The sequence below is a fragment of the Cherax quadricarinatus genome, chromosome 53 (assembly GCF_038502225.1).
Source record: "Cherax quadricarinatus isolate ZL_2023a chromosome 53, ASM3850222v1, whole genome shotgun sequence".
In the NCBI taxonomy this organism is placed as follows: domain Eukaryota; kingdom Metazoa; phylum Arthropoda; class Malacostraca; order Decapoda; family Parastacidae; genus Cherax; species Cherax quadricarinatus.
In genome coordinates, this window is record NC_091344.1 from 13,205,951 (window position 1) to 13,232,066 (window position 26,116).

The window sequence follows — 26,116 nt, forward strand, 5'->3', positions numbered from 1 at the left end:
TGAAACAGCGAGGGTCAGGTTAAGCTGCGGATGTTCAGCATATTAAAGCACTTGATGACGCACTGGGAGGCAGAAGACTACAGAAACAAAGCAGCAGCAATACAGTCCGCTACTCTTGCTCTCCAGTATACTGGTAATTCTTGCCGCTTCCCTTTCCGACACATAACCACAAACCCATGTTCCTCTTGCTGACACAACAGTCATCTTTTCAGCCATGCTAAAAATTATAGCTATTTGATAACCTAGCCTTTCGAGGATTCCAGAGCTCTAGCTGAATAGTTTTTTAAACGATATACACACTATTATTATCACATTCACGAAGCGCTAAACCCACAGGGATCGTACAACTCATGGAAGGTAATCAGATTTAATCCAGTTCCTTAAATAAAGAGCTCTTAGCTTGCTTATACACAACGCTCCTAGTGTAAATTTTTGACTGTTTCTGTAGATGCTATGCTGTCAGCCATTTTAATCTTCATGACTGTTCTAATCAGAACCAAAGCAACTTGACCCTTGCTTCATCTCATCTTATACCATCTTGACCATTTTATTGACTAACTCCTAACATGGTACCAAAGTACCGATAAACACATTGTTCAGATTTCAACTGCAATTCGTGATATTTATATTTGTTCCAGCCAGTATATCATAACAAACTTTGTCTGTCAAGTCATAATATCCTGGCTGGAATAATTCACAAATAACACAACTGGAAAAGAAGTTGTAGACGGCCTAACCTGCCCGTAGAAAAAGATAACTTGTACAGTTCTGTACATACACATAAAAGGCTTCACCACGAGTCATTTCAATCCAAAAACTGAAGAAGCCTTTTGTAGTGAAATGTTTTCTTTTATAAATGTCCTGAAGTGTATACAAGCGTCTTTTTTTCCACATCTTGTCATTGTCACCACAGCATTCACTTCCAACCTAGACCATAATCAGGTTGCAAGTGAGAGAATAATCGAGAAGTCTGAAGACGTTAGGTTGAAGTTTCCTCTCCAAATTGTGAGTTACCTGTTATTGCGTGTTTTGCTTCTTTCCATGTCTTGCCCTACCTTCACCATTCATGATTATGCCAAAAATTAAATTACACATAGTGAGAAGATTCCACATATATATTTCATTCATAAACATACTTGAAATGCTCATGTTTACCGTAGAATGGCAGTGCATATTAGTTTGTCGCTATGACAGCAAGTGTACATGTTTATCGTAGTGGTAGTGTATGCCAGCACGTTGGCTACTACACGTGAAAATGCACACGTTTATTGTAGAGTGATAATGTATGCCAGCACCTCGCTACGACAACAAGAGTGTAAATGCTCAAAGTTATCGTAGAGTGGCAGTGCATGTTAGCTGGTCGCTATGACAGGAATGAGAATCTACTTGTTGGCAAGGTAGATCACGGGAGGTCTTCAAAAGCTAGGCGTTGTTACAGTCTCTGGAGGTGCGGGTGTCATCCAAGGTAAGCGTGAGTCTGACGGAAGCTATGGGGTCTCTGCGGAAGTGAAGCAGGCACAGGTAGTCCCCAGTGAAGTTTAAGGTGAACCCCTTGAAGACGAGATAGGCGCGGGGCAGCTGATATCTGTTGGCTAGTATGAAGACGCTGGGGTCGTTCTCTGCCGGGGAAGGCATCTCCCAGCTGTAGACGGTAAGAGTAAATAAGTTTATTTAGGTACAGGTATACATAAGTACAATTATCATACATAGTAACGTATGTGTAAATTACCTAAGATAACCCAAAAAGTCAGTGACTTATTTCCACTGGGGTCCTTGTAATATGTTAGTCCTTGTAAAATCTATTAGTATACAGTAGAGAATAATGAACAACAGGGAGGCGAAATACCAACTTACTACACTAATAGGATGCAATGCATTAATTCAGCATGTACAGTACCATTGACGAACTAGGAAAATTTATATATGCAAAATTTGCAACCATAAACTTTAAAGGCCCCAATCACAGTAAGAGCTTTCTGCAGATCATAACACAATAAATAATCTAACCAACTTTCGAGATAATTTTTAAGACTTGTTCATTAACAATAAAATAAATGTATATAACTTAATTGCTGGAGGCTTCAACTTCAGTTCATTCAACCAGAAGACCTATAAGTAGCTGGTTTCCTAAACATTAGGAATAACTGCTTATCAATACCATATTAATGACCAAACCGGTGATAATTACTACGGCCACTGTATCTTCACATGACCACACCTGGGCAATTAATATAATAGCTTCTTTAAAGCTGCTATGGAAAATTTTGATATTTTCCTGTAATTTGTGTAATAACTGAAAGACATAATAGTGTTTAAATAACGTAGGGTAGGTGTGTAATGTCGACGAGACTTTTAAAAGATGGTAAGCACAGGAACCAATATCCCCTATAATTTACTTTTTTTATGGTAATCAGTTAATTAAGTAAAATATAATCAGTGTAAATTAGAGGAAATTAATATTCGAATACTGACAATGTATTACACACTTGGAAGTGTTACTGAATAGATATGTGTAGACAAACGTTTTGAGGAGGAAGCCGCAATTTGGCGTAAAGGAAGAACGGACCGGAATTTGTGCGCATTTAATCAAGTGTAATCTGAGCCGATAGAGAATATATCGGCAATGTAGTTTAACGTCTGGATAAACGAAGAGACAGTGTATCTGGAAAGATCCAGATCTGTGAAACTGTCATATTAATGAAGATAATACTGGACGCGGTGATTGGATGTGTTGAACACCTCGTGTATTGAAATAAGTTATGTTCGCCTCCATACATGTGGTATAAAACCACAGGACGGGAAAGATATCTTTTATTAGCCAATATTAGGCAACCGTCCTGTTAGGAAGGCGTTAGATTATATCACCTAAAGAATAATTGGGTGAGTATTAATTTTATCTACACTTACGTTACAATTATTGGAATTGTGGTATATAAACAGGATGCTAACAAATTATATAAAAATTGTCAAGTTCAAAGTAACTTTTCAGTAATATATACAGTCCACAACCAAATTTAATACAGCCAGTTACTAGCTTGAAATTCTTTTATTAATCAATACTCAAGAACTACGTGCTCACATAATTTAAGGTCCAGATGTGTGAGTTGGGGGACTGTGAATGTGGGCAGTGAAATAGTAATGTGGAAACTCATTATTCCTGAAGTCCTACATGGCTCCGAGGTACATCTATATCAGTAAGTGTAACTGTCTTACATGTGCCAAAGTTCTTCCCAGGTATGCGTGTGAAATGTTAATTCAGGATTGTACCTGTGAAATTCATATACATAATGTCTCATAGTTGCTATTATCACCAACAGTGCTCCTGAGGGTGCTAGTGCTGTCCTGGGGGAAAGTGCTCGTGAGGTTACAAGTGTTGTCCTGGAGGACAGTGAAGACAACGTTATTCAGTCCACAGAGGTTCAAAATGGAGATACTGATACAGATACTAGTGCTGGAAAAAAAAGTCCCCCCCAGTACCACCAATACCACCAGTCCGATGACATTCTTCTTTGCAAATATACAGGGTCTAAAGCCAGCAACGAACAACACAATGCCTTTCATCCGTGGACTGCTTGAAGAGGCAAATGCAATGTTCGCGGCTTTCACAGAGACCCACATAAAGGATCACTTGGACAACGAAATATGGATCCCAGGTTACAACCTATACAGATGCGACAGAGTGAATAGGCAAAAGGGGAGGGGGGGGAGAGTTTTGCCTGTATATCGCAGAGTCGCTTATTTGCACAGAACTGCTTAATGCCTCAAATGATGTAGTGGAAGTTTTAGCAGTAAAGATCGAGAACCAAAACCTAGTCATTGTGGTATTCTACAAGCCTCCGGATGCAACATCCCAGCAATTCCAGTAACACCTATTAAAAATTGACCACTGTCTGGAAAATCTTCCAGTTCCTGCCCCCAACATCTTGCTCCTGGGGGATTTCAACTTGAGGCACCTAAAATGAGGAATATAGCAAATAATGTTGTTGCAGTGATAACACCAGGAGACAGCTCTGACGAGAACTCACACACACACACGAGCTTTTAAATCTCTGCACAAAATTCAACTTAAACCAGCAAAGATTAGAGCCTACTAGACTGGAGAATACACTAGACCTCATCTTCACTAACAATGATGATCTGATACGAAATGTCACCATATCAAAAACAATATACTCAGATCACAACATAATCCAGGTTCAGACATGTATGTGCGGGGTCCCAGACCGACAAAATGAGATTAGTCACGAGGGAGCCTTCACCAAATTCAACTTCAATAACAAGAACATAAAGTGGGACCAAGTAAACCAAGTCCTAAACGATATAAGCTGGGAAGATAGACTAAGCAACACAGACCCCAACTTATGCCTAGAACAGAACTCGGTGGCACTCGATGTATGTTCAAGGCTATTTCCTTTAAGAAAAAGGAGGAGTAGATGTAAAATAGAAAGAGACAGGCGCTCCCTTTACAGGCGACGGAAAATAATAATAGAGCGGCTAAAAGAGGCCACTATATCTGAAATGCGTAGGGAGTCACTGGTCAGAGAAATAGCAAACATCGAACTTAAGCTAAAGGAATCTTATAGGAGGCAGGAATCGCGGGAAGAACTAAAAGCCATGAATGAAATCGAAAGAAACCCAAAGTATTTCTTTTTTTATGCCAAATCAAAGTCGAGAACAACATCCAGTATTGGGCCCCTACTTAAACAAGATGGGTCATACACAGATGACAGCAAGGAAATGAGTGAGCTACTCAAGTCCCAATATGACTCAGTTTTTAGCAAGCCACTAACCAGACTGAGAGTCGAAGATCAAAATGAATTTTTTATGGCAGCCACAGAATTTGGTAAACACAAACCTATCTGATGTTATCCTGACGCCAAATAACTTCGAACAGGCGATAAATGACATGCCCATGCACTCTGCTCCAGGGCCAGACTCATGGAACTCCGTGTTCATCAAGAACTGCAAGAAGCCCCTATCACGAGCTTTTACCATCCTATGGAGAGGGAGCATGGACACGGGGGCCGTCTCACAGTTACTGAAAACAGACACAGCCCCACTCCACAAAGGGGGCAGTAAAGCAATAGCAAGGAACTACAGACCGATAGCACTAACATACCATATCATAAAAATCTTTGAAAGGGTCCTAAGAAGCAAGATCACCACCCATCTAGATACCCATCAATTAAACAACCCAGGACAACATGGGTTTAGAGCAGGTCGCTCCTGTCTGTCCCAACTACTGGATCACTACGACAAGGTCCTAGATGCACTAGAAGACAAAAAGAATGCAGATATAATATATACAGACTTTGCAAAAGCCTTCGACAAGTGTGACCATGGCGTAATAGCGCACAAAATGCGTGCTAAAGGAATAACAGGAAAAGTTGGTAGATGGATCTATAATTTCCTCACAAACAGAACACAATGAGTAGTAGTCAACAAAGTAGTTTGAGGCGGGTACGGTGAAAAGCTCTGTTCCACAAGACACAGTACTCGCTCACATCTTGTTTCTCATCCTCATATCTGACATAGACAAGGATGTCAGCCACAGTACCGTGTCTTCCTTTGCAGATAACACCCGAATCTGCATGACAGTGTCTTATATTGCTGACACTGCAAGGCTCCAGGCGGATATCAACCAAATCTTTCAATGGGATGCAGAAAACAATATGAAGTTCAACGATGAGAAATTTCAATTACTCCGATATGGTAAACATGAGGAAATTAAAACTTTATCAGAGTACAAAACAAATTCCGGCCACAAAATAGAGCGAAAAACCTACGTCAAAGACCTGGGAGTGATCATGTCGGAGGATTTCACCTCCAAGGACCATAACATTGTATCAATCGCATCTGCTAGAAAAATGACAGGATGGATAATGAGAACCTTCAAAACTAGGGAGGCCAAGCCCATGATGACACTCTTCAGGTCGCTTGTTCTATCTAGGCTGGAATATTGCTGCACACTAACAGCACCTTTCAAGGCAGGTGAAATTGCTGACCTAGAAAATGTACAAAGAACCTTCACGGCGCGCATAACGGAGATAAAACACCTCAATTACTGGGAGCGCTTGAAGTTCCTGAACCTGTACTCCCTGGAATGCAGGCGGGAGAGATACATGATTATATACACCTGGAAAATCCTAGAGGGACTAGTACCGAACTTGCACACGAAAATCACTCACAACGAAAGCAAAAGACTCGGCAGACGATGCAACATCCCCCCAATGAAAAGCAGGGGTGTCACTAGCACGTTAAGAGACAATACAATAAGTGCCAGGGGCCCGAGACTGTTCAACTGCCTCCCAGCATACATAAGCGGGATTACCAATAGACCCCTGGCTGTCTTCAAGCAGGCACTGGACAAGCACCTAAAGTCGGTACCTGACCAGCCAGGCTGTGGCTCGTACGTTGGATTGCGTGCAGCCAGCAGTAACAGCCTGACTGATCAGGCTCTGATCCACCAGGAGGCCTGGTCACAGACCGGGCCGCGGGGGCGTTGACCCCCGGAACTCTCTCCAGGTAAACTGCTGGAGATGGATCAAAAGGGGATGATGCCTCAGGAAATAGTGTCGACGACACACTACCAGCAAAACCTGGTGGAAGCACTGATGTACATGCAGGGGTGAAAGATAGGGAGGAAACAGGTAAAATAAATGCACCAGCAGCGAACGCAGCTACAATAAATCCTAGAAAACAGAATTACAATCTATGTAAATTCTATGCCTTGGGTATCTGCAGGCACGGTATATCTGGTAAAACAGGTGAGATGCACTTTTGACCATCCCAAAAAATGCCGTACCACATGACAACAGGAAAGTGCAACTTCCCCTCCTGTAACTTATTTCACCCAGAAATATGTCACTCATCAATCCATGAAAGAAAATGCTACAATGCATACTGTCAGGCACATCACCTGAAGGGGACTAGAAGACACAGACTAGCCAGACTATGGAAAACAAAAGAGGGGAGCCGCAACCTCTCCTGGGACAGAAGTTTTTTAGGGCCAGGGAGGAAAAAAGACTGACAAGAAATGACAATAATCCTACACCATCTGAAAACACTTCTGGAGCAGAAGCACGGACATTGACCTCTATTCCAGAGCAACAGATAATAGGGCCAGCAAATAACCCCTCCCCCTAAATTCCACCAATATAACGACATTTCTCTTTGCAAACATACAGGGTCTAAAGCAAATTCCTTACATCAAGGGACTGCTCACGGAGTCAAATGTAATGTTTGTAGAATTCACAGAAACCCACCTAAAGGATCATTATAACAAAAGGAAACAAGGGGGGGGGATGGTTGGCCTGTATGTCACAGAGTCGCTCATTTGCACAGAACTACTAAACACCTCAAATGATGTAGTTGAAGTTTTGGCGGTAAAGACTGAAAACCAAAACCATGTCATTGTGGTGGTATACAAGCCTCAAGATGCAACTTTCTAGCAATTCCAGGAGTAGCTTGTGAAAATTGACCACTGGAAAATCTCCCAACTCCTGCCCCAAACATCTTACTACTAGCAAACAATGTTTTAGCAGCTCAGGAGGCAGCTCAGATGAAAATTCACACACACACGAACAATTAAATCTCTGCACTAAATTCACCAGCAAACAGTAGAGCCTACAAGACTAGAAAATATGCTGGACCTCATCTTCACTAACAACGACGATCCGATACGTAATATAACCGTATCGAAGACAATACACTCAGATCACAACATAAAAGAGGTACAGACATGTATGCACAGGGCTCATGATCAGCAAAATGTGAGGAGTCATGAAGGTCTCTTCACGAAATTCAATTTCAATAACAAAAACATACAATGGGATCAAGTAAACCATGTCCTAAATGAAACAAGCTGGGAAGATATTCTAAACAACACGGATCCGAACATTTGCCTTGAAAAAATGAACTCTGTGTTCTTGAGATCTGCTCTAGACACATTCCATTAAGAAAAAGAGAAGATGTAAACTAGAGAGAGAGAGATGCTCCCTATACAGACGAAGGCTAAGACTCACAGAGCTGCTGAGTGGGGCCAATATATCTGACATACGAAGGGAAGCACTAGTCAATGAAATTGCAAATATCGAACTTCAGCTGAAGGAATCTTACAGGAGACAAGAATCACAGGAAGAACTAAAAGCCATAAAGGAAACTGAAAAAAAAAGATACTTCTTCTCTTATGCCAAATCTAAGAGAAAAACAGCATCCAGTATTGGGCCCCCGCTTCGGCGAGATGGGACATACACAGATGACAGCCAAGAAATGAATGAGATACTAAAGTCCCAATATGATTCAGTGTTCAGCGAGCCACTGCCCAGACTAAGGGTCGACAATCCACATGAATTCTGTATGAACGAAACTCAAAATTTGGTCATCAAAAATCTCGGATATTATCCTAATTCCACAAGACTTTGAAGAGGCAATAAATGACATGCCCGTGCACTCATGGAACTCAGTGTTCATCAAGAATTGCAAGAAGCCCCTATTGTGTGCCTTCAGCATTTTATGGAGAGGGAGCATGGACACAAGGGTCATCCCACACACACTAAAACAACAGACATAGCCCCACTCCACAAAGGTGGCAGCAAAGGACTACAGACCAATAGCACTAACATCCCATATCATAAAAATCTTTGAGAAAGTTCTAAGAAGCAAGATCGCGAACCACCTAGATACCTATCAATTACACAACCCAGGGCAACATAGGTTTAGAGCAGGTCGCTCCTGCCTGTCCCAGCTACTAGACCACTATGACAAGGTCCTGGATGCTGTAGAGGATAAACAAAATACAGATGTAGTATAAACAGACTTTTCAAAAGCCTTCGACAAGTGTGACCGTTGTGCAATAGCACACAAAATGCGAGATAAAGGAATAACAGGAAAAGTTGGTAGATGGATCTATAACTTCCTGACAAATAGAACACAAAGAGTAATAGTAAACAGAGTAAAGTCCCAGGCAGCCACGGTAAAAAGCTCTGTTCCACAAGGCACAGTACTCGCTCAAATTCTATTCCTCATCCTCATTTCTGACATAGAGATGAAAGCCATAGCTCCGTGTTTTCCTTTGCGGATGACACCCGGATTATCATGGCAGTGATCTCCATCGAAGACACCGCGAGACTCCAAGCGGACATCAACCAAATCTTCGAATGGGCCACTCAAAACAATATGAAGTTCAACGAGGAGAAATTTCAACTACTCAGATATGGGAAACTTGAGGAAATTAAAAATGTATCAGGGTATACGACAAATTTTAACCATACAATAGAGCGGAAAAGTAATGTGAAGGACCTGGGAGTGATAATGTCAGAGGATCTCGCCTTCAAAGACCACAACAATGTATCTACCTCACCTGCTAAGAAAATGATAGGATGGATAATGAGAACCTTCAAAACTAGGGACGCCAAGTCCATGATGATTCTCTTCAAATCACATGTGCTCTCTAGGCTGGAATACTGCTGTACACTAACGGCCCCCTTCAAGGCTGGTGACATTGCAGACCTGGGGAGTGTACAAAGAACTTTCACGGCACACACAAGTACGATAAGGCACCTAAATTACTGGGAACGGTCTAAGGTCCTTGATCAGTATTCCCTGGAACGCAGGCGAGATATATACATGATAATATACACTTGGAAGGTCCTGGAGGGATTGGTGCCAAACCTGCACACGAAAATCACTCCCTATGAAAGCAAAAGACTCGGCAGGAGATGCAACATTCCCCTGATGAAAAGCAGGGGCGCCACGAGTACACTGCGAGACAACACAATAAGTGTCCAGGGCCCAAGACTGTTCAAATGCCTCCCAGCATACATAAGGGGGATTCCCAATAGACCCCTGGCTGTCTTTAAGAAGGCACTGGACAAGCACCTAAAGTCAGTGCCTGACCAACCGGGCCGTGATTCATACGTCAGCTTGCTTGCGGCCAGCAGTAACAGCCTGGTTGATCGGACCATGATCCACCACGAGGCCTGGTCTCAGATCAAGCCGCGGGGGCGTTGACCCCCGAAACCCTCTCCAGGTAAACAGTATAATTGATTATTGCCCCATCATCCTAGTCACAAACTTTACAATAACTTTACCATAACAATCGGTAGCACTAACCTGTAGAGAGATTTTAACACTGATTAAGACATTAGCTGTCCAAATATCCCCAAAAGAAGTCAGAACCTCTACAATAAACATTGACCTTCATAATAAACTTGTCACAACAAAAAACGAAATATTTAGCCGAAAGCTAACCAGTAGCATCCTCAGACCCATAAAATGTGTATGTGTACTCATATATTTGTAGTTGTAGGGGTTGATTCATAGCTCCCGGCCCCACCTCTTAGCTAGTCGTCGCTAGTCGTTCGCTAGTCGTGTGTGTGTGTGTAAATAAAGAGAATAACGGATCGGGACTCGAACCGTGGTCAGGGTTTGAGACACATGAAACTAATATATTGTGAGATAGACTTACTCGATAAAGTAGTCCCAGAAGTGTGTAGTATCGTTGATGAAGACATGTGGAGCCTCGCACATGATGTAGCCACACTCCAGGTGTGGCACAGCCACTGTGCTGTTGGGTAACACTGACACCGCTGCCACACCATCCTTCACCTGTCAAGTGTTGACCACACCATTAGTTTTATTTAATCTTGGCTAAGCACTAAACCCGTAAGGGTCACACGACTGAAGAGTGGGAGACAATGAGGAGTGATGATCTAATTCTAAGGAAACACAGGGCAGCTCCAGTTTTGAAAATCAATATTGTTTTTATTATAATAATTTATTATTATATTGATGAGGAAGCTCTAAACCTGTAAGGATTACGCAGCGTATGAGGGAAGGGAGGTAGTCAAGTTTAGTTCGAGAGAAAGGCCCTTCAGCAGCCTCGAAGCACGTCCCTTGAAGGATGCTTGCCACTGGTGAATACATTATACACATTTCTAGTTTTTAATAGGGATGGAAGGTTCAAGTATGTGTGAGGGATGGAAGGTTCAAGTATGTGTGAGGGATGGAAGGTTCAAGTATGTGTGAGGGATGGAAGGTTCAAGGATGTGTGAGGGATGGAAGGTTCAAGTATGTGTGAGGGATGGAAGGTTCAAGTATGTGTGAGGGATGGAAGGTTCAAGTATGTGTGAGGGATGGAAGGTTCAAGTATGTGTGAGGGATGGAAGGTTCAAGTATGTGTGAGGGATGGAAGGTTCAAGTATGTGTGAGGGATGGAAGGTTCAAGGATGTGTGAGGGATGGAAGGTTCAAGTATGTGTGAGGGATGGAAGGTTCAAGGATGTGTGAGGGATGGAAGGTTCAAGTATGTGTGAAGGATGGAAGGTTCAAGGATATGTGAGGGACGGAAGGTTCAAGGATGTGTGAGGGATGGAAGGTTCAAGTATGTGTGAGGGATGGAAGGTTCAAGGATATGTGAGGGACGGAAGGTTCAAGGATGTGTGAGGGATGGAAGGTTCAAGTATGTGTGAAGGATGGAAGGTTCAAGGATATGTGAGGGACGGAAGGTTCAAGGATGTGTGAGGGATGGAAGGTTCAAGGATGTGTGAGGGATGGAAGGTTCAAGGATATGTGAGGGACGGAAGGTTCAAGGATGTGTGAGGGATGGAAGGTTCAAGTATGTGTGAGGGATGGAAGGTTCAAGTATGTGTGAGGGATGGAAGGTTCAAGGATATGTGAGGGACGGAAGGTTCAAGGATGTGTGAGGGATGGAAGGTTCAAGTATGTGTGAGGGATGGAAGGTTCAAGGATGTGTGAGGGATGGAAGGTTCAAGTATGTGTGAGGGATTGAAGGTTCAAGGATGTGTGAGGGATGGAAGGTTCAAGTATGTGTGAGGGATGGAAGGTTCAAGGATGTGTGAGGGATGGAAGGTTCAAGTATGTGTGAGGGATGGAAGGTTCAAGGATGGAAGACTCAAACATTCACTTTTGAAGTCCAGACAAATTTAATGACTGAATAAAGACACACCGGTGATATTTACGAAGAACATTTTACATCATATTTACAAAACATTTTACAGTATATTTACGAAGAACATTTTTCACCATATTTACAAAGAACATTTTTCAGCATATTTTCAAAGTAAGATGAGATTTCGTTCGGATTTTTAACCCCGGAGGGTTAGCCACCTAGGGCAACCCAAGAAAGGCAGTGCGTCATCGAGGACTGTCATATTTCTATTGGGGTCCTCATTCTTGTCCCCCAGGATGCGGCCCACACCAGTCGACTGACATCCAGGTACCTATTTGCTGCTAGATGAACAGGACAACAGGTGTAAGGAAACGCGTCGAAATGTTTCCACCTCGCCGGGAATCGAACCCGGGACTCCGCGTGTGAAACTAGAACTTTGCCAGCGAGGCCACAGGTACATTTTACAGTTCAGTAATCCTCATCAATTCAACTTAGCAGGTAAGTTTGCCTATTAAATAATTTATTCCATAGTGAAGAGCATTAGTGCAGTCACCATATCGTGTTTTTAGGTTACATGTTATTGATAAACTATGACGTGGGTCTTTGTCATAAGATGACTCGTTTAGTGGTGCCAGCACTGTGACGGAGGCACGGGAAGCTTGTGAGTCAAACGACACACGTGAAGGTGGGGTAGCCGATGGCACTATGGTGGTGGGCCATGCACTGCAGCCGCAACCTCAAGGCTTTCCTGTGCTGGACCCGTGGCAGACCGGGCCACGGATACCACGACCGCTGGCTTTCCCCTTAAAATTGTTATTTCTACACAGTTCAGTAAAGTCAGCTGCTCTGTAATTTGGAGTTGTCGAAATGTTAATTTAGGTATCACAGCTGATATTCGTCTTGGAACATGTATTATAATGAACTAATAACGTCAAAGTAGCTTGGACAAGGTCATGTATATTATCTGCTAGTGTTGGCGTCACAGACTGTGGGTGTTCACACCATGTAACTATCATACATAACATGGAAGCAGTTCACTGAGTGCCCCCACCGTGAATGAACTAAGGAAGAAGACAGTGAGAGATATTAACATTAGCAGAGAGGTGAGATAGAGTAGAGGCAGTGGGGAGGTTGAAGATGTATGGGGTAGAATGCAACCCAAGAGTGTGCAGCAGTTTGTGGTTATGTGAAGGTGGACGAAGGTGGGACGAGTAGCAAGTGTTGGAACCATGAGATAAAAAGGTGGTAAAGAAGTTAGCATATGAGAGGTTTTTACAGGTATTTATCTCGTGCCCCTTGGAACGTAGGCGAGAAAGATATTTGAAAATCTTTTAGGAGCTAGTCCCAAATCTGCACACGGAAAACGCTCCTTATGAAAGCAAAAGACTCGGCAGGCAGTGCAACATTCCTCCACTGAAAAGCAGGGGCGCCATAAGTACGCTAATAGACACAATAAGAGAATGAGTTTCATTAGCAAATTTTGTTGATAAAAAGAAACAATTTTGGAGGGAGTATTAAGGTGAAAAAACCTGGGAAACAAATGGTTTTGGCAGTTAGAGCAAGAAAGAAAAGAGACATTAGATGAGGAAGAGAGAGGTACTGGAAAGGTGGAGAGAACATTTTTAGTTGTTAAATGTTGATGGTCAAAGGGAGGCAATGATATGCATTGGGCATAAAGGAATAATATCTGGAAAGAGCAAGGAAGAGCGAATATATGGTAAGTTCATGAGACAACGGGTAGAATAAAAGGGGGTAGGAGCATGGCATTATGACTGAGATCAGTTGAGGATATAATGTTGGAGTGGTTTGTGCATTTATTTAATATATGTATGAAAGAAGAAAAGCTACATAGGGCATGGAAGAAAGCACACATAGCTCCTCTCTATAAGGGAAAGGAAAAAAGAGATAGTGTTTGATTTATAGAGGAATAGCCCGTTTAATATACCGGGTAAAAATCTATGGTTGAATTATTACTGACAAAAACAGGGAAATTAGAGGTATGATAGAAAGTATGATTGCATAGGAACAAGAAGGATTTAGGAAGCGTAGAGGATGTGTAGACCAAGTGTTAATATTAAAGCATGTAAGTGAACAGTATGTAGATAAGGGTAAGGAATTGTATCATTTATGTATCTGGAAAAGTTTTTTTCTTTTTCGGGCCACCCTGCCTTGGTGGGAATCGGCCGATGTGTTAATAGTAATAAAAAAAATATGATAGGATGGGTAGGGTAGCAGTGTGGCTGATGTTGCTAATGCATGGAATAGGTGTTAGGGTACTAAACACAGGAAAGAGTTTTCACGAGGAGAGTAAGTCTCAGGTTAGAGCATGCAGGAGGTAAGGGAATATTTTCCTGTAAAAACAGATCTTAGGGATGTGTGATGAGAGGGGTCAGCAGGAGCATCAGCGTCAACAATCACTTCCTCTAAGCACACTAGGTGGTTTTTTCCCTCTTGCCTTAGCTGCCGTAGCCTTTCAGATTTCATTTTTTTTTTCAATGAATAGAATGTTTTTAATGATAGAATTGTGAACTATTAGTTGTCAGCACGTTTTAAAACTGAGAATTAAAAAACAGTAAGACAGTTACTACCATAAAATAAGCTGTGTTTATGGTAATAAATGACGTTTTTTTTTTGAGGTAATAAATGGTGCCTATTTTTATGTGCTGTCCTCCTGACGTTAGAACCTGGATACGTCTTGTGTGATGTAACAATATTTATCTAAAATTTATAGATGTGGCTGTACGAGACGTCAGTGCTAGAGTGTTGATGAGAGGTGAGAGATTAAAAGATAATGAACATGATACAAAGTTGTAACATTTGTTCTTTGTGAAGAGAGAGTCCGAAGAGAAGTTGCAAAGGTTGGTGAACAAGTCCGGAAGGATGAGTAAAAGAAATTAAAAGCGAACATAAAAAAAAGCAGAGTGATGAGAGCAATAAAAAGTTTAGATAATGAAAAACTGGATATCAGATAGGAGAGAGGGGTATGGAAAAGGAGAATACATTTAGATATTTCTAAGTGGACGTTTCAACAAAGAAATGTATGGTAGACGAAGTGAATCACAGAACAGAGGAAGGGAGAAAGGTAGTCGCAATGTTCAGGCGTCTGTGAAGATAAAGAAGTTTATCTACGACGACTAAAATTGAAATTTACCAGAGTATAGTGGTACCAACATTTAAATGGGTGAGACATAGGTGCTAAACGTTGCAACGATGAGGAGACTGGAAACAGTGATGTCATGTTTGAGAGTGATGTGTGGTGTGAATATTATGCAGAAAATTCGGAGCTTAGAAATTATGACAGTGTGAAGTTACGAAAGGTAACATTCAGAGTGCAGGGGAGGGGTTGTTGAGGTGGTCTGGGCAGTTAAATATAATGAAAAAGAATAAGATAATCAAGAGGTATATAAACCCAGGATGGAATGAAGGGCAAAAACTCTTAGGCCATCAGCTGGTGCATGTCATTGTGACCTCATGTTCTTTGATACTTGTATTCGTTGTTCATTACTGAGTTGGCATGTGGTGAAAATCCTTGTACATTCTGGATATTTTGTACATATTAGCTGAAGGAATAACAAATATAAATTTCACAAGTTACTGCTTAGTCAAGTTCTTTCCTTGTTGAGTGGTAATTGTGACTGTTATTGGCCGTTGCTTATAGCAACAACCCGTTACTGCAATTCTGCAAAAGACGTACTGGAGTTCGTGAAACTGGAAACTAATTGGGTTTAAGGATTTTACATGCCGTTGGATTGTGAGCAAGGTAATATTCATGAATGAATTCATGGTACCTATTAGCTGATCTTGATTTCTGAGGCGGGAAGTACAGTGTCTGCACTCTGAAGAATGGGTGGGAATGTTAAAATTCAAAGGGATGTCTGAATTGTAATGTCTCCACACTATTGGCAAGACAACTACTGAAAGAATGAATGATGACAAATGTTTCCTTTTGTTGGGTTACCTTACCTTATCGTGTGCGTGTGTTTGTATGTATGTGTATGAATGTATATGTATGTATGTTTGTATATATATATATATATATATATATATATATATATATATATATATATATATATATATATATATATATATATATATATACATATATATATATATATATATATATATATATATATATATATATATATATATATATATATATATATATATATATATATATATATACACACACATATATATATATATATATATATATATATATATATATATATATATATATATATATATATATATATATATATATATATATATATATATATATATATTAACACTGGCTATCTCCCACCAAGGCAGGGTGACCCGAAAAAGAAGAAACGAAAGCTTTTCTTCTTTTTACATTTAGTAATTTATACAGGAGAAGGTGTTACTAGCCCCTTGTTCCTGTCATTTTTATCGCCTCTTACAACACGCATGGCTTATGGAGGAAGGATTCTTCTCCACTTCCTCGTGGAAGTATACGCATTTGTATGTATATATGTATGTATGTATGTATGTATGTATGTATGTATGTATGTATGTATGTATGTATGTATGTATGTATGTATGTATGTGTGTATGTATGTATATAAATATATATATATATATATATATATATATATATATATATATATATATATATATATATATATATATATATATATATATATATATATATATATATATATAGGCTACAGGATGTACATGTTTATAGAGGGGCAACTGATATGTCAGATCATTATTTAGTTGTAGCTACAGTTAGAGTAGGAGGTAGATGGGAAAAGAGGAAGGTGCCAACAACAAGTAAGAGGGAGGTGAAAGTGTATAAACTAAGGGAGGAGGAAGTTCGGGCGAGATATAAGCGACTATTGGCAGAAAGGTGGGCTAGTGCAAAGATGAGTAGTGGGGGGGTTGAAGAGGGTTGGAATAGTTTTAAAAATGCAGTATTAGAATGTGGGGCAGAAGTTTGTGGTTATAGGAGGGTGGGGGGAAGAGGAAAGAGGAGTGATTGGTGGAATGATGAAGTAAAGGGTGTGATAAAAGAGAAAAAGGTAGCTTACGAGAGGTTTTTACAAAGCAGAAGTGTTATAAGAAGAGCAGAGTATATGGAGAGTAAAAGAAAGGTGAAGAGAGTGGTGAGAGAGTGCAAAAGGAGAGCAGATGAGAGTGGGAGAGGCACTGTCAAGAAATTTTAATGAAAATAAGAAAAAAATTTGGAGTGAGTTAAACAAGTTAAGAAAGCCTAGGGAAAGTATGGATTTGTCCGTTAAAAACAGAGTAGGGGAGTTAGTAGATGGGGAGAGGGAGGTATTAGGTAGATGGCGAGAATATTTTGAGGAACTTTTAAATGTTGAGGAAGAAAGGGAGGCGGTAATTTCATGCACTGGCCAGGGAGGTATACCATCTTTTAGGAGTGAAGAAGAGCAGAATGTGTGGTGGAGGTACGTGAGGCATTACGTAGAATGAAAGGGGGGTAAAGCAGCTGGAACTGATGGGATCATGACAGAAATGTTAAAAGCAGGGGGGGATATAGTGTTGGAGTGGTTGGTACTTTTGTTTAATAAATGTATGAAAGAGGGGAAGGTACCTAGGGATTGGCGGAGAGCATGTATAGTCCCTTTATATAAAGGGAAAGGGGACAAAAGAGATTGTAAAAATTATAGAGGAATAAGTTTACTGAGTATACCAGGAAAAGTATACGGTAGAGTTATAATTGAAAGAATTAGAGGTAAGACAGAATGTAGAATTGCGGATGAGCAAGGAGGCTTCAGAGTGGGTAGGGGATGTGTAGATCAAGTGTTTACATTGAAGCATATATGTGAACAGTATTTAGATAAAGGTAGGGAAGTTTTTATTGCATTTATGGATTTAGAAAAGGCATATGATAGAGTGGATAGAGGAGCAATGTGGCAGATGTTGCAAGTTTATGGAATAGGTGGTAAGTTATTAAATGCTGTAAAGAGCTTTTATGAGGATAGTGAGGCTCAGGTTAGGGTGTGTAGAAGAGAGGGAGAATACTTCCCGGTAAAAATAGGTCTTAGACAGGGATGTGTAATGTCACCATGGTTGTTTAATATATTTATAGATGGGGTTGTAAAAGAAGTAAATGCTAGGGTGTTCGGGAGAGGGGTGGGATTAAATTATGGGGAATCAAATTCAAAATGGGAATTGACACAGTTACTTTTTGCTGATGATACTGTGCTTATGGGAGATTCTAAAGAAAAACTGCAAAGGTTAGTGGATGAGTTTGAGAATGTGTGTAAAGGTAGAAAGTTGAAAGTGAACATAGAAAAGAGTAAGGTAATGAGGGTATCAAATGATTTAGATAAAGAAAAATTGGATATCAAATTGGGGAGGAGGAGTATGGAAGAAGTGAATGTTTTCAGATACTTGGGAGTTGACGTGTCGGCGGATGGATTTATGAAGGATGAGGTTAATCATAGAATTGATGAGGGAAAAAAGGTGAGTGGTGCGTTGAGGTATATGTGGAGTCAAAAAACGTTATCTATGGAGGCAAAGAAGGGAATGTATGAAAGTATAGTAGTACCAACACTCTTATATGGATGTGAAGCTTGGGTGGTAAATGCAGCAGCGAGGAGACGGTTGGAGGCAGTGGAGATGTCCTGTCTAAGGGCAATGTGTGGTGTAAATATTATGCAGAAAATTCGGAGTGTGGAAATTAGTAGGTGTGGAGTTAATAAAAGCATTAGTCAGAGGGCAGAAGAGGGGTTGTTGAGGTGGTTTGGTCATTTAGAGAGAATGGATCAAAGTAGAATGACATGGAAAGCATATAAATCTATAGGGGAAGGAAAGAGGGGTAGGGGTCGTCCTCGAAAGGGTTGGAAAGAGGGGGTAAAGGATGTTTTGTGGGCGAGGGGCTTGGACTTCCAGCAAGCGTGCATGAGCGTGTTAGATAGAAGTGAATGGAGACGAATGATACTTGGGACCTGACGATCTGTTGGAGTGTGAGCAGGGTAATATTTAGTGAAGGGATTCAGGGAAACCGGTTATTTTCTTATAGTCGGACTTGAGTCCTGGAAATGGGAAGTACAATGCCTGCACTTTAAAGGAGGGGTTTGGGATATTAGCAGTTTGGAGGGATATGTTGTGTATCTTTATACGTATATGCTTCTAAACTGTTGTATTCTGAGCTTCTCTGCAAAAGCAGTGATAATGTGTGAGTGTGGTGAAAGTGTTGAATGATGATGAAAGTATTTTCTTTTTGGGGATTTTCTTTCTTTTTTGGATCACCCTGCCTCGGTGGGAGACGACCAACTTGTTGAAAATATATATATATATATATATATATATATATATATATATATATATATATATATATATATATATATATATATATATATTCGTGATTTCTCACATTATTAAGGAAAACTGTGAGGAATCACGAAGGCGTTTGGAATTTCACTATTATTCACTGGTTATTTTGTATATTGTGATATCGCTTGTTTACCGTGATCTTATTACACACACATATATACACACGGGGCCAGGAGCTATTACTCGACCCCTGCAACCAGTTGAGTACAGACGCACACACAAATACATGGGGGCCAGGAGCTATGACTCGACCCCTGCAACCATTTTTATTTATATATAATTAGAATAACATTACTCACGTCATATATATGCTAATAAAATTTTGTTTGTAAGGCTACTTCTTAGAAGTTTATTTGTTTGTAGTGTGAGTTTGTATTCTGTGAAACGTGTTTCCAAGTGACGTCAGTATTGAACTTTCCTGCTCTTTGATCGTACGTTTGTTGATACTATCCAGAATTCCTTTGTAGTGTGCGTGTCGACTTTACAAAAACAGATCATTCAAAAGGGTGTTTTAAATCCTAGCGATTAGGCCATGATCCGAGGAAATGGAGTAACGTTTCTCTTTTTCGGATCAATCCTGATTATCTCCTTTTCTCAAGGTGCTGTATGATCCTAACGGGTTTAGCACTTCCCTACAATAATAATATTCTCAGCAACACCTAATTTTTTGTTAAATAGTAAACAAAATTACTATTTGTATGTCTTAATTTTAAGGCTGTCTTCCATTATAGCCTTATTTGAATGTCTCTTAGTATCACTGAGCAATGTGTTACATAAAACTTTAATAGTATCTACTCTTCAAATTTTCTGTATTAATTACAATTCTGTCCGCAGTGGTGTACATGCTGTGACTTATGACCCCTCAAGGAAGGTTCCTTGATGTTGGTGAGGGGCTCTTGATTTAGGGAATTAAGAGCTGTGCTCCAGTTCCCCGAATTAAGCCTGAATGCCTTCCACATCCCCCCCACGCGCTGTATAATCCTCCGGGTTTAGCGCTTCCCCTTGATTATAATAATAATAATGTGACTTATGAGCTGTACATTAGTACTGTACTTATAATGTCACTCAGTGTATTGGAGTATTTTGTAAATAAAGACCCAGGATACTATTTATTTTAGTTAAATAGGAGTAACAGGTGTAGAGCTTTCACCATATATTTCGCTCAGTCCAGGAATCGAATCAAGGTCCTTTCTTTCATGAGTAGGCAGGTTTTTATTTAGGTTTGCGTACATAACGTACAAATAAAAATAAATATAATTGTCTTGTGGACACAAAAATTTTATGAGTATATAGAGTACATTATTTAGACTTAAACTAGGATAACCCATTAAAGTTAATAAACGCTGTAAATCTTACCTTTGACCCGGAGGCTGACTGCTGTGTGCTGGACGCTGCTATAGATGTACTCAGTTGGAGAAGACCTGACGTACTTGTGTTCTGCAAGCTCTGTGCATATGTTCTACACCAACACAATAATAATACCACCAAACACAACCAATTGACTTTGCCTGTCATACTCTCTTAATGCAAAATACTATATTAAAAATAAAAGAGATTTATATTTTTGAAGGGCTTAAGGCTAAAGAATTTGTGGAAAAGGCTTAGGATTTAAGTGTGTGTGTCGGGCGTGTGAAGGAAGGGCAGTTCACGTGTAGATGAGAGGAGCTTGCTAGCTCAGCGCCAACACCATACTGACTGAGTCGACCTCTAAGCCATGTACAGCCAGACATGCCCACCAGGATGCAATGGATGCCACTATCTTCTCGTACTACTCTGCATTAATTATCTCATGATTTCACTAATATCTAGTGTCAGGTAAAGCCCTATCCAACTTCCATGTTTTTATAATATCATGCTGTATATCAAGTGAGCCTCTCAATCATTCTATTGATATTTGTATACAAACATCTCTGTGATGAAATTTTATACGTGCTCTTGCCATACGGTGGGTTTGATCTGGTTCTTTATACCATATATTCAGATGACACTCATGACTATTTTGATTATATTTACTTGAATTTTCTGATTTGCCCTATGCGTCACTCAGTCTTTTCAAGCACCGCTGGGTCTGGCCAGTTACTGGATAGGTGACCGACCTTATTTGACACAGCTTTGCCCTGGGCTAATATGGACACTGATAAGGTAATTAATTGAATTCTTTTCCCCAAACTGGTATGTCCTCTAATGTATTGAGACGTACGGGCAATAATGAGGCTATGGAAGACAATTCATGACATGTGTAGCCATTATGCTACTGTTAGGTATGGGGATAAAATGTTTTGATAAAACAAAAATTTGGAGATCCCTTGCATTACTTAAGACTAGAAGTTAGCCAGGCAGAGCAGTGAGTGCCATACATTATTAAAAGAAGTTTCACTAAAAGCCTCACATATGACTCACACAGAATGACACATCGTCTACTGTAGGCTATCTATTGTAAAGACAGACCGTTATGTAGACCGACATTTTGCTTTTATTCTATGTTTCTTGATTTAATTAAATAAAGTAATCCTGGTGTTCCAAATTGAGTTTAAGAATGCACGATTTAGAATTAGCTGAAGAAAAAAATTATAACATAATTTCTATAGCTACAAAGTGTATTATCCAAGGAACGTTATTAATAAGTGCATCTAGGAATTTAGAAAACTTTTAATAATGGTAACGGCAGTGAATTAAAATTACCATATCAATTTTTTTGTCAGCGGATATTATGAAAGATTTTAGAATTAAATGTTGCTTTACAGCATGAATGTTGTTAGTAATACACTTATAAAGAAGAACACTAGCAAAAATTATAAGATCTGCATAGGTCAGGAATCCATGCTACTACTCCGAACGTCTATATTTGCTGTGAGTCAAGACCGTCAACAAAACGCGGTGGCACTAAACTGTGAACATTGGTTTGTGGTATGTCATCTTCCTCAGTATTCTCGCCAGTTCCCTATTTTCTGCTGTCTCATGTCTGTATCAACAACTCATTACGATTGTTAGCAGATCATAAATTTGTAAATGGTTCATTAGCAATGTAATTGCTTAGCTATCAAAACACTAAACGCCCAGTCTCGTGTGCCTCTGTAATCTTATAACCACCGTCCGTAGGATGGGTATGGTGTACATAATTTAACTCAACAAAATTATCTTCTGTCTCTATGTACGACTGCATTTAGCTCCATAGGGCTATTATAACATTATTGCGTTTAACGCTGGAGGTTACCTGGAGGTTATTCCGGGGATCAACGCCCCCGCGGCCCGGTCCATGACCAGGCCTCCCGATGGATCAGGGCCTGATCAACTAGGCTGTTACTGCTGGCCGCACGCAGTCCAACGTACGAGCCACGGCCCGGCTGATCCGGCACTGACTTTAGGTATCTGTCCAGCTCTCTCTTGAAGGCAGCCAGGGGTTTATTGGCAATTCCCCTAATGCTTGATGGGAGGCTGTTAAAGTTTTGGGCCCCGGACACTTATGGTGTTTTCCCTTAGTGTACCAATGGCGCCCCTACTTTTTATTGGGGGCATTTTGCATCGCCTGCCCAGTCTTTTACTTTCGTAGGGAGTGATTTCTGTGTGCAGATTTGGGACCATTCCTTCCAAGATTTTCCAAGTGTAGATTATGATATATCTCTCCCTCCTGCGTTCCAACGAGTACAAGTCAAGTGCTTCCAAGCGTTCCCAGTAGTTAAGGTGCTTGACAGAACTTATACGTGCAGTAAAGGATCTCTGTACACTCTCTAGATCTGCGATTTCACCTGCTTTGAATGGAGATGTTAATGTACAGCAGTATTCCAGCCTAGAGAGAACAAGTGATTTGAAAAGGATCATCATGGGCTTGGCATCTCTCGTTTTGAAAGTTCTCATTATCCATCCTATCATTTTCTTTGCACGTTCGATTGTGGCACTGTTGTGATCCTTGAAAGTGAGATCCTCAGACATTACTACTCCCAGGTCCCTTACATTAGTTTTCCGCTCTATTGTATGGCCGGAGTCAGTAGTATACTCTGTTCTAGTTATTATCTCCTCCAGTTTTCCATAACGGAGTAGTTGGAATTTGTCCTCATTGAACATCATATTGTTTACCGTTGCCCATTGGAAAACTTTGTTTATATCTTCTTGGAGATTAACCGCGTCCTCAGCAGATGACAGCCTCATGCAGATCCTAGTATCATCCGCAAAGGATGATACGGTGCTGTGGTGTATATCTCTGTTTATGTCTGATATGAGGATAAGGAATAAGATGGGGCCCGTACTGTGCCTTGTGGAACAGAGCTCTTCACTATGGCAACCTCCGATTTAACTCTGTTGACCACTACTCTTTGTGTTCGATTTGTTAGGAAGTTGAAGATCCATCTCCCCACTTTCCCAGTTATTCCTTTAGCACGTATTTTATGGGCTATTACGCCATGATCGCATTTGTCAAATGCTTTTGCAAAGTCTGTGTATATTACATCTGCATTCTGATTTTCTTCCAGTGCATCCAAGGCCATGTCATAGTGATCCAGTAGTTGTGAGAGGCAGGAGCGACCTGCCCTGAACCCATGTTGCCCTGGATTGTGCAGATTTTGGGAATCCAGGTGATTTGCAATCCTGCTTCTTAGCACTCTTTCAAAGATTTTTATGATGTGGGACGTCAGAGCTATTGGTCTATAGTTCTTAGCTAATGCTTTGCTGCCACCTTTATGGAGTGGGGCTATATCCGTTGTTTTAAGTGACTGTGGAATTTCACCCATGTCCAAGCTCCTCCTCCATAGTGTACTTAGGGCACGCGAGAGGGGTTTCTTGCAGTTCTTAATGAAAACAGAGTTCCACGAGTCTGGGCCCGGGGCTGAGTGCATAGGCATGTTGTCAATGGCTTTTTCGAAATCTATCGGAGTTAGGGTAATGTCGGAAATCTGGCATACATTTATGGAGTTTTGAGGCTCATTCATGAAGAAATCATTTGGGTCGTCGATCCTCAGACCGATTAGTGGTTCACTAAACACAGAGTCGTACTGGGATTTCAATATTTCACTCATTTCCTTGTTGTCATCTGTGTAAGTCCCATCCTGTCTGAGTAAGGGCTCGATACTAGATGTGGTATTTGCCTTGTTTTTGGCATATGAAAAGAAATATTTTGAATTTCTTTCAATTTCACTAATAGCTTTAAGCTCCTCCTGCCTCTCCTGGTTCCTGTAAGAGTCATTTAGCTTAAGGAGGATTATTAACCCAAGATAACCCACGCAAGCCAAACAGGGTGGCTTATTTCCTTTGGTGTCCTCCAGCGCTCTTCCCTAGAATGTTATCAGCAGCAGTCATCGAACTTCTACGTATTTATATACTACTAGGTGACGTGGGACAGCAAGTCTACGAAGACTTGCTCATAGACTCGCCCACGAATCGAACCTCGGTCCTGTTGAGCCGAATGCTCTACCAGAGTTACAAGACAGCTAAAGCTTGTAGTAGGAGAATACATCTATACACTCGGTGCTTTTTGGCCTCTTGATATATATATGAGGCTGGCTAAAACAACACGGGTTCGATCCCCCGGCTAGTCGCACTACTGTTATTGATTAAATACCATTTAGCAAGAACTCATTTAAAATTAAGACCTTTCTAAACTTTTCGTTTAAACATATATTTTTTCACTTACGTTAATGTAAAAATTAATAATTTTGTACCGAAAGAACCTTAGAAAACTTACCTAATCTTATTATAACAAGCGCAATTTAGCCTAATCCAACTAAATATATTTAATATAAATTTACAATAATTTAATAATAGACAAGCACAATGAAATATATATTTTTCGTTAGGTTCAGAATAATTTTTGCGAAATTACTGCATACATAGATTTTCGCTTGCCTTATTCGGAAAGAGCGTTGCTATTTAAGCAACTTTAAAAGTGTTATAATAAATTAAAGCTAGCCTACAGAAGCAGTCAACAGTTTTATTAGGTTATTTACGATAACATTAGACTCATAGACCTTAAGAAATATGTTCAAGAAATATATTCAAGGCGGCCAAAATATACTGTTGTTATTATGGAAGATTCGCTAAGAAAAAATCATTAAATAAATGTAGAATGTAAATTTATATATGAGTATTTACATCGCTGACGATAGATAGCCAACGATATCCTACAATACACGACATGTGCTTTTTGTGTCATGTTTGTGGCTTTATTACTAAACCTTATTTAATAATGACTTGCGCTCAGTGCTGTCTGGGAACCTTTTATTTATTGTTGTAAGTGATTGACAGCTCTCTTCCCTCATTCCTCTGGAGAATTTATTCAGGTTAGTAATTCCGGTTATGCTAGAACGGAACCTTTGAAGCTGCCGTAGTTGAAGAACCTTTAATGGAATACTTGACGATATCTTCATTGTCAGCTCAGGCTGACACATTCCAACACCTTGTTTGAGTCCTGTTCTGTGTGATGGAATATGACAGGGAAACAGTTTTTGTTCCCACTGTGAAATTATAATGTAAAATAGGGGTAGCAGCGGACTGCTAAATAGTACACAACAGGTTACGGGCCCGGATGTAATATTCCCGACTGATGTCAGATTTTCTTCTAATTTTTTATTATAGAGTGACCTGCTGTCATTGAATTCACTGACACTGAAAGGGACAAGAGCTATATTCTGATTCGTGTCGAGGTAACTGGTGGAGAAGTGTCTCAATAAAAGCTTCTGCAACGTGTCTTTCTTCACTGTTGTCGGCACTGCGGAATTTAAGTCCTCCTTGGATCAAGAGCCTTTTGCCAACATTAAGACATGCACTCTCCTACTCCTTGAGGGATACATCAACATTAACCTGACTGTTATGTAGCTCGATGACTAGCGTACTCAGCTCACACACTTGAAGTTCGGGGGTCGATTCCCGGTAAGGGTGGAAACATTAG

General features: G+C 40.4%; 1 protein-coding gene across 1 annotated transcript; it reads right to left on the reverse strand.

Annotated features, from left to right (window-relative positions):
- Nucleotides 1–1,101: 1,101 nt before the first annotated feature.
- Nucleotides 1,102–20,888, reverse strand: LOC128692317 (uncharacterized). Its single transcript, XM_053781408.2, has 3 exons — nucleotides 20,596–20,888; nucleotides 10,469–10,608; nucleotides 1,102–1,642 (listed from the first exon to the last, which is right to left on the reverse strand). The coding sequence occupies exons 1-3, from the start codon at nucleotides 20,752–20,754 to the stop codon at nucleotides 1,423–1,425; spliced, it is 519 nt and encodes a 172-aa protein (XP_053637383.1). The 5' UTR covers nucleotides 20,755–20,888; the 3' UTR covers nucleotides 1,102–1,422.
- Between the last annotated feature and the right edge of the window lie 5,228 nt (nucleotides 20,889–26,116).

What these genes read in the sequence shown, in the direction of transcription:
- LOC128692317 (XM_053781408.2), bottom strand. Translation starts at nt 20,754, where the DNA reads ATGACAGGCAAAGTCAATTGGTTGTGTTTGGTGGTATTATTATTGTGT. An exon ending in AGTCAGCCTCCGGGTCAAAG is followed by an intron (nt 10,609 to 20,595) that starts GTAAGATTTACA and finishes AACACTTGACAG; the next exon opens with GTGAAGGATGGTGTGGCAGC. An exon ending in TTCTGGGACTACTTTATCGA is followed by an intron (nt 1,643 to 10,468) that starts GTAAGTCTATCT and finishes TACCGTCTACAG; the next exon opens with CTGGGAGATGCCTTCCCCGG.